The sequence below is a fragment of the Phyllopteryx taeniolatus genome, chromosome 5, assembly GCF_024500385.1.
Source record: "Phyllopteryx taeniolatus isolate TA_2022b chromosome 5, UOR_Ptae_1.2, whole genome shotgun sequence".
Classification (NCBI taxonomy): Eukaryota; Metazoa; Chordata; class Actinopteri; order Syngnathiformes; family Syngnathidae; genus Phyllopteryx; species Phyllopteryx taeniolatus.
The window spans coordinates 4,397,978-4,410,991 of NC_084506.1; the positions used below are offsets into that span (position 1 = coordinate 4,397,978).

Genomic DNA, 13,014 nt, shown 5'->3' on the forward strand with positions numbered 1-13,014 from the left:
TCCTTTTCTTACTTCCAGTTGCCATTTTAGAAATGGGCAAAAAACAGATCATGCGCAAAACGGCCCCGCAAGAGTTCAGCCACAAGTTTACTGCCATCCTGTGGTGAAATATAAAATTGTGCGTGCATTTTATACTGCCGGGCCACATATTATTGGTTTTATGACAGAGGCTTCGGGCCAGTGGAAATATGAACACGGGCCGGATTTGGCCTGGGGGCCGGACTTTGGGCATGTCTGTGTTAGATTAATAATAGTGTTTAAAGTTGGGAGCATTTTAATAAAAAATTATTACACCAGAATCAAATGTTTGAAACCATTTAAATGTGGGTTTAAATTGAATCATTGAAAATAAATAATTTCTTTAGGTAAGGTTTTATTTTTATTGTGGCTATTCTTCCCAGTAGTGATATAGGCAAGTTATTCCAGCGTCTTAAATCGGATGAGATTTTTTCCAGAAGTGGTGTCTAATTCGGATTGGTTAGCTCAGTGAGTTTTGGCGTAATATTAATACCTAAATACTTAATGTTTTCTATAGGAATGGGGTAATACGGGATTTGATCTGCAGGATTCCATGAGTTTGCTGTTACTGGGAGTATTGTTGATGTTGTCCAGTTGATAGAGTAATTTGATATTTGTGAAAATGTTTTAATGAGATTGAAGACTGCCTGAAGGGAAGACTTTGGTTTCTGTAAATAAATAAGAATATCATCAGCATGCACATTGATTTTGTGTTCTGTCCCTCGTGAGCAGATACCTTTAATATTAGCATTCCGACGTATAGCGGCAGCAAGAGGTTTGATGAATATTGCGAATAGCATTGGTGAGAGAGTACATCCTTGTCTGGTTCCTCTTTCTAAAGTAAAACTTTGTGAAGTAATCCTATTTGTGGTGACTGTCACTTTCGACGAGTTGTATAATGTTGCTATCCAATGTATAAATGAGTCTCCAAAGCCAAATTTGCGAAGTAGTGCAAACAGTAGAGCCCAGTTAACTTTATCGAAAGCTTTCTCTGCGTCAAGTGACATGATGATTGCATTTCGATTTTTATGCTGTGACATGCTTATTAAATTTAACAGACGTCTGACATTATTTGTGGAATTTCTACCTTTAATGAAGCCTGTCTGGTCATAGTGGATTATCGACGGGAGTACCTTTTCAACTCTCGCTGCAAGGGCTTTCAAGATAATCTTGATGTCTACATTAATCAGTGATACAGGCTGACAATTAGCCTGGCTAAAAAAAAATGAGGTTATGGGTAATTTTCATAGAATTTGATCAATAACACTGAAGACCTTGCCCGCTGAATTTTCTTTTGAAAATCAATTAATTTTACTCTTATTATTTGAATTATTGGCAGTTGTTTTCCACCAAAGGGTCATAATTTTTTCTTAGAAAAAAATTCTAAAATATTTTTCAAACTTCTAATGCCAAAATACCTTTACCGTTAGGTGTCCAAAATGAAGTTTCATGATTTGCAACATGTTTTCTGAAGATGCTAATTAAATTTTTTTATATGTAGGACTTTTTTCCCATTGCTTACTATCCTTTTCCATGAAAATTGACACAAATGCATCTTAGTGTCTTCAATGTTCCTTTTTTTTAAAATTCTTTTCCAAATCGTCATCCTTTGTCACTCAAGCTGTCTTTACCGTTAATGCCACTGGCGAGAGCCTCATTATACTGTTGCAATACACCAGAGGGATCTGTGAGCTGAAGAGCCAGGATGAGGCAGCCGGTTTGCAATCACACAATAGCAGACAGCAAAATAAAATGTAATTTCTGAGTTATGAATAAATATATAAGAATTTGTTAAAGTGTCAGAACTATTGCATGACTTCACCATTATTATGAGTGTAATGGGTTTCGTTAGTAGTTAGCATCATATATGCGCTTGTATCTGCAGAGTTTGAAGGGCAACATGTCACGAGTTGATTTAGACTGGACCCAGAAGCAGGCGGAGGCTGAGAGGTTGTGATGAAAGGTTTATTGAAAAAGGGAATGGAGATGGTCCTTGAGATGTGCTGGCGGGTTGTCAAGGCAGGGAACGTGTGGCAGGCGGTGGTGAGAACAGGCGGCTGGCTTGGCGGCGTGGTGGAAGAAGTCGGCGAGGGACACGGAGGGACACGGAAGGACCACTGAGGACAAGGAGAAACACGGAGGTCAGAAAAATAGCGAGGAATGGCGTGGCTTACTTGTATGCTTGAGAGCCATTGTACCGCGGGAGAGCTTTAGCAAGAGTTTCCAGGATCTGGCAGGCTTTTATGCAGGTGATGATGAGGGTTCATTGATGTAACCCCTCCCCCCTGGGCCTCACACCGAGGATGCGTGAAACCGTGAAGGCCAGATGGTTGTCGATGACGCGGGGGTGAGGGGGCATGGCCGGAGGGCTAAGAGCGCAGGTGGAGACAGACTTGAGAAGACATGGAATTTGGAGGAATTTTTAGAAACTGCGGAAGTTTCAGTTGGACAGACATCGGATTGATGATTTTTGTGATGGGGAAAGGACCAATGAAGCGCGGAGTGAGTTAGCGGGATTCCGTCTGGTGTGGGAGGTCATGGGAAGAAAGCCAAACGGACTGACCCAGCTTGACTCAGGCGTAGGAGAGCGATGAAGGTCTGCGAGCCGTTTGTTTTTCTCTGCGGATCGGGTTAAGGCCGCCCGGACGTCTTTCCACACGGCCTGGACCCTTTTGAGGTCATCCTTTACCGCCGGAACCGCCACCGCCTGCTCCTGTTCCCTAAATAATGGAGGTTGGAAACCGTAGCAAGCCATGAACAGGGGCATACCGGTTGCGGAGCTGGTGAGGGAGTTGTGGGCGTATTCAATCCACGGGAGGAATGCGCTCCAGGAGGAGGGGTTGCATGCGGCAATACAGCGAAGGGCTGATTCCAGGGACTGATTCACCCGCTCTGTCTGGCCGTTGGTCTGTGGATGACCAAGAAGACAAGCTGACTGCTGTGCCCCCCGCTTTACAGAATTCCTTCCAGACAAGGGAGGAGAATTGAGGTCCTCGGTCAGAGACTATATCGATGGGGATTCCGTGGAGTTTAAAGACATGTTGGACAAGAAGGTTAGCAGTTTCAAAGGCAGATGGTAGTTTGGCGAGGGGTACGTAATGCACATATTTGGAAAAGCGATCGAGAATAGTGAGAATGATCGAGTTACCTTCAGAGGGGGGTAGGCTGTTCAGAGCGATGTGGGACCAAGGGCGGCTTGGAATGGGCAAGGGACGCAGCAGACCAGCTGGGGGCAGGTGTGAAGACTTTTCTTGGGCGCAGATGGAGCAGGCTTGGACGAACTCCCGGGTGTCTTTCACTAGGCTGGGCAACCAGAAGTGCTGCTGGATGAAATGAATGGTGTATGTGATGCCGGGATGATAGGTGAGCTTGGAGTTGTGGGCCCACTGAAAGACCTCAGAGCGTGTGGAATCAGGTAGGAACAGACGGTTTGGAGGTCCGGTCTTGGGCTCCAGGTGAGTCTTTTGAGACCTTTAACCACCTGTTCGATCTTCCAAAGTGGCCGCTCCAACGAAGCACGAGGAAGGGAGAATGAATTATGGTTCTGCAGGGCTGGAGGGGGTGAGTAAATTCCTGACAGGGCGTCGGCTTAGCTATTGTGGGATCCAGGACGAAAGGAGAGGCAGAAATTAAATCTGCTCAAGAAGAGGTCCCAGCGAGCTTGTCGGGGGTTAAGGCGTTTGGCGGTACGGAGGTAGGCAAGGTTCTTGTGGTCAGTCCAGATCATAATCGATAAATCCGTCCCCTCCAACCAGTGCGTCCATTCCTCTAATGCCCAGATGATGGCCAACAGCTCTCGGTTGCTGATGTCGTAATTCTGTTCGGCGGGGGATCAGCGACGGGAAAAGAAGGCACAGGGATGACGTTTTTGAGAAGAGGGGTCCTGCTGCAAGAGAATGGCCCCTGCCCCAGTGTCCGAGGCGTCAACCTCCACCACAAACAGGAGGGAGGGGTCGGGGTGACGTAGGATGGGAGCACTGGTGAAAAGGGTATTGAGTTGGTCGAAAGCTTGAGATGATGCCGGGGTCCACTGAAACGGGGAGGTGGTGGATGTAAGGCGAGTGAGGGGAATTGCGACCTTGCTGTAATTGCGGATGACGCGGCGGTAGAAATTGGCGAATCCGAGGAAACGTTGTACTTCTTTGCGTGTGGTGGGAGTGGGCCAGTTACTGATTGCTTGGATTTTGCCAGGATGTGGTTCCAGTGACGTATTCGAAGTGTCCAAGGGGGGTATTGAACGCAGTTTTCTATTCGTCCCCCTATCGAATACGGATGAGGTAGTAGGCATTTCGTAGGTCCAATTTGGTGAATATCTGGGCGTCACATAGGGACTCAAATTATGGGTCGATGAGGGGTAGTGGTGATTTATTTTTTACAGTGATGTCATTGAGTCCACGGTAGTCTATGCAGGGGCGGAGAGTGATATCTTCTTGACAAAGAAAAAAACGGCCCCTACTGGAGACGAGGTAGGGTGACTAAGTCCAGAAGCCAGAGAATCACAGATATAGTCCTCCATCTCCTTTTTCTCAGGGCAGGAGAGGTTGAAGAGACAGCTGGAGGGAAGAGATGCTCCCGGCAGAAGATTTATTGCACAGTCGTAAGGGCGGTGAGGGGTAGAGAAATGGCCAGATCTTTATTGAACACTGGGGAGAGATCATGATATTCTTCGGGTACCCGCCCATCTAGGGCTGTGACTTTCTTGGAAGACGGAAGTGGTTGGATAGGGAGTTGGATCTGATGTGCTCATGCATCATGAATAAGGTTATCATCTGCACCGGACTCAATAAGAGTCCGTTTTCTTGGCGGCCCGCGGCGTGGACTCGGGTGGGCATTTGGCTCGGGGTTCTTTGTGGCCAGTATAGGTGTTGGACCTGTGGGTTGGGGGCCAGGGTGTGTGGAGGTGGCCTGATTGACTTTGTATTCATTGATTAATGTTTCGGCTGGGGGTTGAATGTAGCGTTTTTGAAGTGGTTGTTTGGGGCTGTTTCATCGCATCGGGTGTGTTTGTGCTTGTTTTGGCTTCCTGTTTTGAGCTTGTGGCCTTTTGTTTTGGTGGGTGCGTGCCGGGGCTCGGCATTTTTTATTAATTTTTTTTTGACGGATGGAGCTGGTGCTGTGGGGCGCTGGTTCCTTTCCCGATTTTCACCGGTGGGACGTGGGGTTGGTGTTGTGGGATGGCGTTTGTGTGGGTTTTGTCCCGGTTAATTGTGGTGTGGGGTTGCTGCGGTGGGGTTGTGGCTCGAGGTTGAGCTTTTTTTTTTCGTTGGCGCTTGTGTTGGTTTGGAGACTGGAGTGGGTGCTGAGGACCGTCGGGTGCGGCCGCCTTGTTGGCTGTCTCGGTGTTGGCATGGACGTGTTTTGTTGTTTCACTCTCCCGGTTGACTGGGAGTTGGCTTCGTTGGGGCTCCGTGCGGTGTGGGCTGGCGCTCTGGGCGTGGTGGGCCTCCTTCGCGCGGCTGGTGCGACCAGTCATTGATTTTGGCGGGGTTGTGGCGCGCTTTTGTTCGCCGCCACCGTTTGGTACGGGTGCGTATTCATGCACGTTTTTCTTTGTTGGTTTTCACTGCTTCTTCGTTGGTTTTCGACACTTCTTCTTCGGGGTGGGCGGACTGTGGGCGTCGGGGCTGGGGGTCGGAGTTTTGGGGTTTGGGCGGTTCCAGGAGGGCTGGGGCGTTGGTTCCGGTCGGTTCTCGATTCTCGATGCCAAACCCTACTCACGACGAGCTTGGGCTCGCTTTGGTGGTCTATGACCGTTTTTTTTGGGTGGTGGCTGGCACCTGTTGGTGGCTGAGGCCCACATGCTCTCCGGGGGTGATGGGGGCGGTGGGGCTCGGGGGGTGTTCTTACAGATGTTTAGACACTAAAAAAGAATCCCACCGCACCACTCGACAGTAACACTGCCTTGCTCATTTTCCCAGATCCTGTCCTGCCCTTTTCTGTCCTCTCTTATCTTGTTCTCTTATTTAGTTATTGCATGTCCTCACCGGGTGCCCCCCCACCCCCCAATCTACATATAATTGTTGTAATGTTACTTCTGTTCAAAAATCTAGACTGTCTCACTATTGTTCCGCTGTGGTCTTCACCCCTCATCCCCTTTTCTTTTCTGTCCTCCTTTAATCCTTGTTTCCGCAGGCCCTTTGCTGCTGGAGTAGCACTGTTATAGATAAAAGGGCCAGTTTCGGACCCCCCAAGTCACATTCCTGTTAACGGGATCCTGAAATGTGTAATATGCCATTGTCTTACAGTGTCTTAGGCAAGGCACACACAAAGACAATCGGGCTGGTTTTTTTCCGATTTTGCCCTTTCCCAACCAAGGGTGTCAAGTGCCAGACTATTTTATGTTTTATAAGATTATCCTATAAAATGATCCTGTGCTCTCAGGTGTGTTAAGAGTGAATTGGAGCACACCACAACTTCATCACGTCGCGGATTGTTGAGCTTTTGCTTTCTTTTTCGACTCCATCTTTTCATTTTGAGATTTTGCTTTCCTCAGCTTCCCCCTTGGTCTCTCGATAAGTGTTAGTCCGCAGTCCGTATCCTCCTTTCTTTTTTTTAAATTCCCCTTCATTATTAAAGTGAGCTATTGTTTCAGTGGATAAAACTATTGAATGAATACAAAAATTAAGACTGATAACCGGAGCTCAATCACTACGTTGTCCCACTGTATGGCACGGCCCAAACTCAACTGATCTGTTTTGATCTTTGTTTCATTTTAGAAACTCCTCAATAAGTAATAAAGACAAATTAATATACTACCGGAAATGTGTGAAAATATAGATTTTTGTGTAATGACAGTTGAAGTTGTGGTGTAATCCAAAGATTCCCAAATGTGTTTATGCGGCTTTGTTTAGGAAGCATGTCCTCCCTTTCCAACCACTACTGTTAATAAATCTGGTTATTAATTATGCTTTTTTTTCCTAGCTGATTCTGTGGAAGAGGCATGTAAATGGCTGATTGGACTTGAAATGTTAATTCAAGAAACACTGACTGCTCCTACTCCAGTTCTTATTGAGAGGTAATCATACACACACCTATAATGATACAGTAATCTATGTGTAAATAGGATACAGTGCAGGCTCATCAAGTAATTTCATTTTGGTTCAAGCTGGCTCAGGAAGAAGATGTATTCAGTTAACCAGACAAAGACAAACAGGTACACTTCCTTCTCTACAGACCCTTTATTTACTTGAGTTATCTGGTTACTCAGTCATAATGTCGTGATATAAAGAGTAGCCAGTAGCATTTGACTGTACATTTAGTTTTTATGAACTTTCATGTGATCCTTACAGCATATCCATGAAGGAGCTAAAGACTCTTCTTCCTTTGCTCAACTACAAGCCCCCCAGTGCTCGCTCTCTGAAAGACAAATTCATGGTACTCTTTCTTTTTTTCGTTAGTCTTTAATCTTAACTCATTCACTGCAGTGGACATTGAAATTCGTCAATTGTAATTCAACCATTTACTGCCACCGACAGTTATATATATATATATCTATATATATATATATATATATATATCTATATATATATATATATATATATATATATATATATATATATATATATATTATATATATATATATATATATATATATATTATATATATATATATATATATATATATATATATATATATATATATATTATATATATATATATATATATAGGCGGCACGGTGGCCGACTGGTTAGAGCGTCAGCCTCACAGTTCTGAGGTGCGGGGTTCAATCCCCGTCCCCGCCTGTGTGGAGTTTGCATGTTCTCCCCGTGCCTGCATGGGTTTTCTCCGGGCACTCCGGTTTCCTCCCACATCCCAAAAACATGCATTAATTGGAGACTCTAAATTGCCCGTAGGCATGACTGCGAGTGCGAATGGTTGTTTGTTTCGATGTGCCCTGCGATTGGCTGGCAACCAGTTCAGGGTGTACCCCGCCTCCTGCCCGATGACAGCTGGGATTGGCTCCAGCGCGCCCGCGACCCTAGTGAGGAGAAGCGGCTCAGAAAATGGATGGATGGATATATATATATATATATATATATATATATATTATGTTTTTCAAAGGGGTAGGCATGGAATAGGGTCTCTCGCCCAGCTTGTCATAACTGTAGCTGTTTCATAACTGTAACAGCTTGTTATAACTGTACATAACCGTAATGACGAACAGGTGCCAGAACATGGCAGTGTTACTGTCACGGTTTGTACCAAACGGTATTGGACTAGAACCATAAGCAGACTGAGACTGAGGAAGCAGTTGGAAGGGGTTTATTTGGGAGAAGTGCGAGGTCAGGAATTCAAAGGCGTGATGGTGGTCCGTGGGAGCAGGGAATGTGCGGGAGACTGGCACGTGAGCAGGTGAGTGAACTTGGCAATGCGGCTGGAGCGAGCGTCGTGGCAGAAGACACAGGAGGGCAGTGGAGGAGGAGGAACAACAGGGAGTAAGTATGAGCACGGGTATCAGAGAATCTTTTCTTACTATCATGAGCAATGAGTCTGCCAGTGTACCGCGTAGGAGCGAGAATACTCTGGCGCTGGAACACTGGAACTGCCAGGCTTAAATGCAGGCTGTTGATGAGTGCTGATTGAAACCATCTGCACAGGCGAGGAGGTGATTAGTGCTGGAAAGAGAGAGGGTGAAAATAGGCACAAGGCGCTACCCACGCCTTGCAGAGGAACTGCAGGCTACAGATCAAGACAGATCAAGTCGCTTTGGATTAGAGATCAGAGCGATATAGGTTGGAGGGTGAATATCAGCTGTCATGTCAATTATGAGAGAAAGAAATGCCAACAAGTTGGAAGTCGGACAGGTTTAGGCACCTCACACTTTTGAATGGAGTATGTATTTGTATGGTATATACAGAGTATGTGTTGTAGTAGAAAGTGTGGTACGAATGTGAAAAAAGGTGATTGTTCATTTTGTAAATGGTGAATCAGCGTGTCATCCTTTTCCAGAAGTTGACTTCTTCCACCACGCCGCCATGTTTTCCATCTCCTGCATCCTCCTCTCCAACACCAACTGCCCTCATGTCTTCCCTCACAACATCCAACCTTCTCTTTGGTCTTCCTCGAACTCTCTTGCCTTGCAGCTCCAACCTCATCACCCTTCTACCAGTATACTCACTCTCTCTCCTCTGGATGTATCCAAACCATCGAAGTCTGCTCTCTCTAACTTTCTCTCCAAAACATCTAACCTTGGCTGTCCCTTTGAGCTCATTTCTAATTTTATCCAACCTGGTCACTCCGAGAGCGAACCTCAGCATCTTCATTTCCGCCACCTCCAGCTCTGCTTCCTGTTGACTTTTCAGTGCCACTGTCTCTAATCCTTACATCATGACTGGCCTCACCACTGTTTAATAAACTTTGCCTTTCGTCTTAGCAGGGACTCTTCTGTCACATAACACACCTGACACCTTCCTCCACCCATTCCAACCTGCTTGGACCCTTTTCTTCACTTCCTTACTACACTCACCATTGCTCTGGACTGTTGACCCCAATTATTTAAAGTCCTCCAACCTATCTCTTCTCCCTGTAGCCTCACTCTTCCCCCTCCACCCCTCTCATTCATGCACATATATTCTGTCTTACTTTGGCTAATCTTCATTCCTCTGCTTTCCAGTGCATGCCTCCATCTTTCTAACTGTTCCTCCACCTGCTCACTGCAGATCACAATGTCATCTGCAAACATCATGGTCCATGGGGAGTCCAGTCTAACCTCATCTGTCAGCCTATCCATCAACACTGTAAACAGGAAAGGCCTCAGGGCTGACCCCTGATGCAGTCCCACCTCCACCTTAAACTCCTGTCACACCTACGGCAGACCTCACCACTGTTCTGCTGCCCTCATACATGTCCTGTGTTATTCTAACATACTTCTCTGCCACTTCAGACCTCCGCATGCAGTACCAAAGTTCCCGACCTATAGCAACATTCTACAATCAATATACAACGATTCTTCAGGTTCAATACAAATTGATGATGAAAGAGTGCGAATAAGTTTAGGAAAAGGTGTCAGGCAAGGCGATACCCTCTCTCCGAAGCTACTTACAGCTTGCCTTGAAGAAATATTTAAAAAGCTCAATTGGGAAAAAGGAGGACTAAAAATTAACGGCGCTTATTTGAGCCATCTTTGTTTTGCAGACGACATCATTTTATTCTCCTACAATGCTGAACAACTACAGCTACCTTAAATGGAAATGGGCTGGCCATGTTGCCTGAAGAGCTGACAAAAGGTGGACCACAGAAATTATCAATTGGATACCACTGGACAGAAAGTGACCACGCCGGTGCCGCTCTTCCTCTAGCCACCTGTTTAACCTGTCCCGTCCAGAAAAGAAAGCTATGGAGGAGTATATCCGTGACTCCCTTGCCTCCGGACACATCCGGTCCTCCACTTTTACACTGGGGGCCGGATTCTTTTTGGTCGACAGGAAAGACTTCTGTGGTCTCAACGATATAACAATAAAAAATAAAGCCCCCTGCCACCCCTTGACCCATCCTTCGAACCCCTCTGCGACGATCAAATGTTCACTAAATTGGATCTACGCAACGCATATAATCTCATCCACATTCGAGAGGGGAACTGCAACGATTCCTAAGATTCGCTCATTTCTACCATCGGTTCTCCCGTGACTACAGCAAGGTTGCTGTCCCCCTCACCAGTCTCACATCGATGCTCCTCTCAATGTGGACATACATATTTTAATTTAACAAATCTTAACAGCTGAGACATTTTAGCGGTTACGTTTGTTCAAAATTATGTTTCTCCGTCTTTAACTCAACTGCCACGCTGAGTCTCTTTTGCTGTACCCTGCTATGTTTCTTCTCATCTCTTGTCAACAGTATGGTTTCATGCCTACAAAGTGTACCACAGATGCATTATTTGCCTTGAGGATGTTGAAGTGCAGAGAAGGTCAGAAGGAGCTATATCGTGTCTTTGTAGATCTAGAGAAAGCCTATGACAGAGTACCCAGAGAGGAACTGTGGTACTGCATGCTGAAGTCTGGAGTGGCAGAGAAGTATGTTAGAATAATACAGTAAGTACGAGGGCAGCAGAACAGTGGTGAGGTGTGCTGTAGGTGTGACAGACGAATTTCAGGTGGAGGTGGGACTGCATCAGAGATCAACCCTGCGCCCCTTCCTGTTTGCAGTGGTGATGGATAGGCTGACAGATGAGGTTAGACTGTGGACCACGATGTTTGCAGATGACATTGTGATCTGCAGAGAGCAGGTGGAGGAACAGTTAGAAAGATGGAGGAATGCACTGGAATGAAGATTAGCTAAAGTAAGACCTAATATATGTGCATGAATGAGAGGGGTGGTGGGGGAAGAGTGAGGCTACAGGGAGAAGAGATAGCAAGGGTGGGGGACTTTAAATACTTGGGGTCAACCGTCCAGAGCAATAGTGAGTGTGGTCAGGAAGTGAAGAAACGGGTCCAAGCAGGTTGGAACGGGTGGAGGAAGGTGTCAGGTGTGTTATTTGACAGAAGAGTCTCTGCTCGGATGAAGGGCAAAGTTTATAAAACAGTGGTGAGGCAAGCATGATGTACGGATTAGAGACAGTGGCACTGAAGAGACAACAGGAAGCAGAGCTGCAGGTGCCGGAAATGAAGATGTTGAGGTTCGCTCTCGGAGTGACCAGGTTGGATAAAATTAGAAATAAGCTCATCAGAGGGACAGCCAATGTTAGATGTTTTGGAGACAAAGTTAGAGACAGCAGCCTTCGATGGTTTGGACACGTCCAGAGGAGAAACCGTGAGTATATTGGTAGAAGGATGATGAGGATGGAGCTGCCAGGCAAGAGAGCTAGAGGAAGACCAAAGAGAAGGTTGATGGATGTCATGAGGGAAGACATGAGGGCAGTTGGTGTTCGAGAGGAGGATGCAGGAGATAGGCTTACATGGAAAAATTATGTTTTTTATTTTTACCTTATATGTATTGATTGTGGCACGGTGACCGACTGATTAGCACATACACCTCACAGGTGTGAGGACCCGGGTTCAAATCCGGCCTCACCTGTGTGGAGTTTGCATGTTCTCCCCGTGCTTGCGTTGGTTTTCTCCTGGTACTCTGGTTTCCTCCCACATCTCAAAAACGTGCATTCTAGGTTGATTGAAGACTCTAAATTGTACGTAGGTGTGAATGTGAGAGCGCATGGTTATTTGTTTATATGTACCCTGCGATGGGCTGACAAACAGTTTATGGTGCACCCCGACTACCACCCGCAGTTAGCTGGGATAGGCTCCAGCATACCAGCGACCTAGTGAGGATAAGCGGTGGAGAAAATGGATGGATAAAATAAAGCTTCCACCTGGAGGATGTGATATTTTGGTGAACTAAAGTACCAAAACCGGGTCTAGCCCGACTCCTTGCAGACTGGGCAGACAGGAGGAGGGGGGAGGGCACACGGCTGCGCGTGTATGCGAGATTACAACCACCCGCACCGCTAGTCATGAAAATAGAGCCCCGTGACTCCAGTTTCCATCGCTGGTGTATGCTGAAGAAATGGGAGGGATGTTATTGACTATCATTAGCAAGTACTGTAGCTGTTTTATTTCTTTTGATCATTACAAGTTCAGAAATATCTAAATATTTGGTAACTAATTTATAAAACCATAATGAATCAATATCTTATCCCTAAAGGTCAGAAACTGTAAAGATTTGTAACATTTATACAATTTACATATTTGCTCCTCTCATAGTGGCACCGTTGGAGGTGGTTAGCAAATGTATTTAAAATTTTATTTAAATCTGGGCTCCGGCCTTCCTGTGTGGGGTTTGAATTTTGTCCTCATGGTTGCGTGGGTTTTCTCCAAATACTCTGGCTTCCTCCCACATTCCAAAAAACATGTTTCTTAGGTTAACTGAAGACTCTAAATTGTCCTTAGATGTGAATTTGAAGAATTGTGGATATGTGCCCTACTATTGGGTGGAGACCATTCCAGGGTGTAGCCTACCCAAATAGGCTTCAGCACACCTGCCATCCCAATGAGGATAAGTGGTA

At 45.9% G+C, this 13,014-nt stretch overlaps 1 protein-coding gene across 11 annotated transcripts in view; it reads left to right on the plus strand.

The window, feature by feature from the left end:
- Nucleotides 1–13,014, plus strand: part of plcg2 (phospholipase C, gamma 2) — a 94,161-nt gene that overhangs the window by 17,477 nt on the left and 63,670 nt on the right. For all 11 annotated transcript variants that reach the window (XR_009788407.1, XR_009788403.1, XR_009788408.1 and 8 more), the window contains exons 4-6: nt 6,940–7,033; nt 7,124–7,171; nt 7,308–7,392. Coding sequence is in view for 3 of the 11 variants with exons in the window: in XM_061772422.1 (XP_061628406.1) it covers nt 6,940–7,033; nt 7,124–7,171; nt 7,308–7,392 (227 nt within the window). In the remaining 8 variants the exon portion in view is untranslated. The remainder of the gene's footprint in view (nt 1–6,939; nt 7,034–7,123; nt 7,172–7,307; nt 7,393–13,014) is intronic.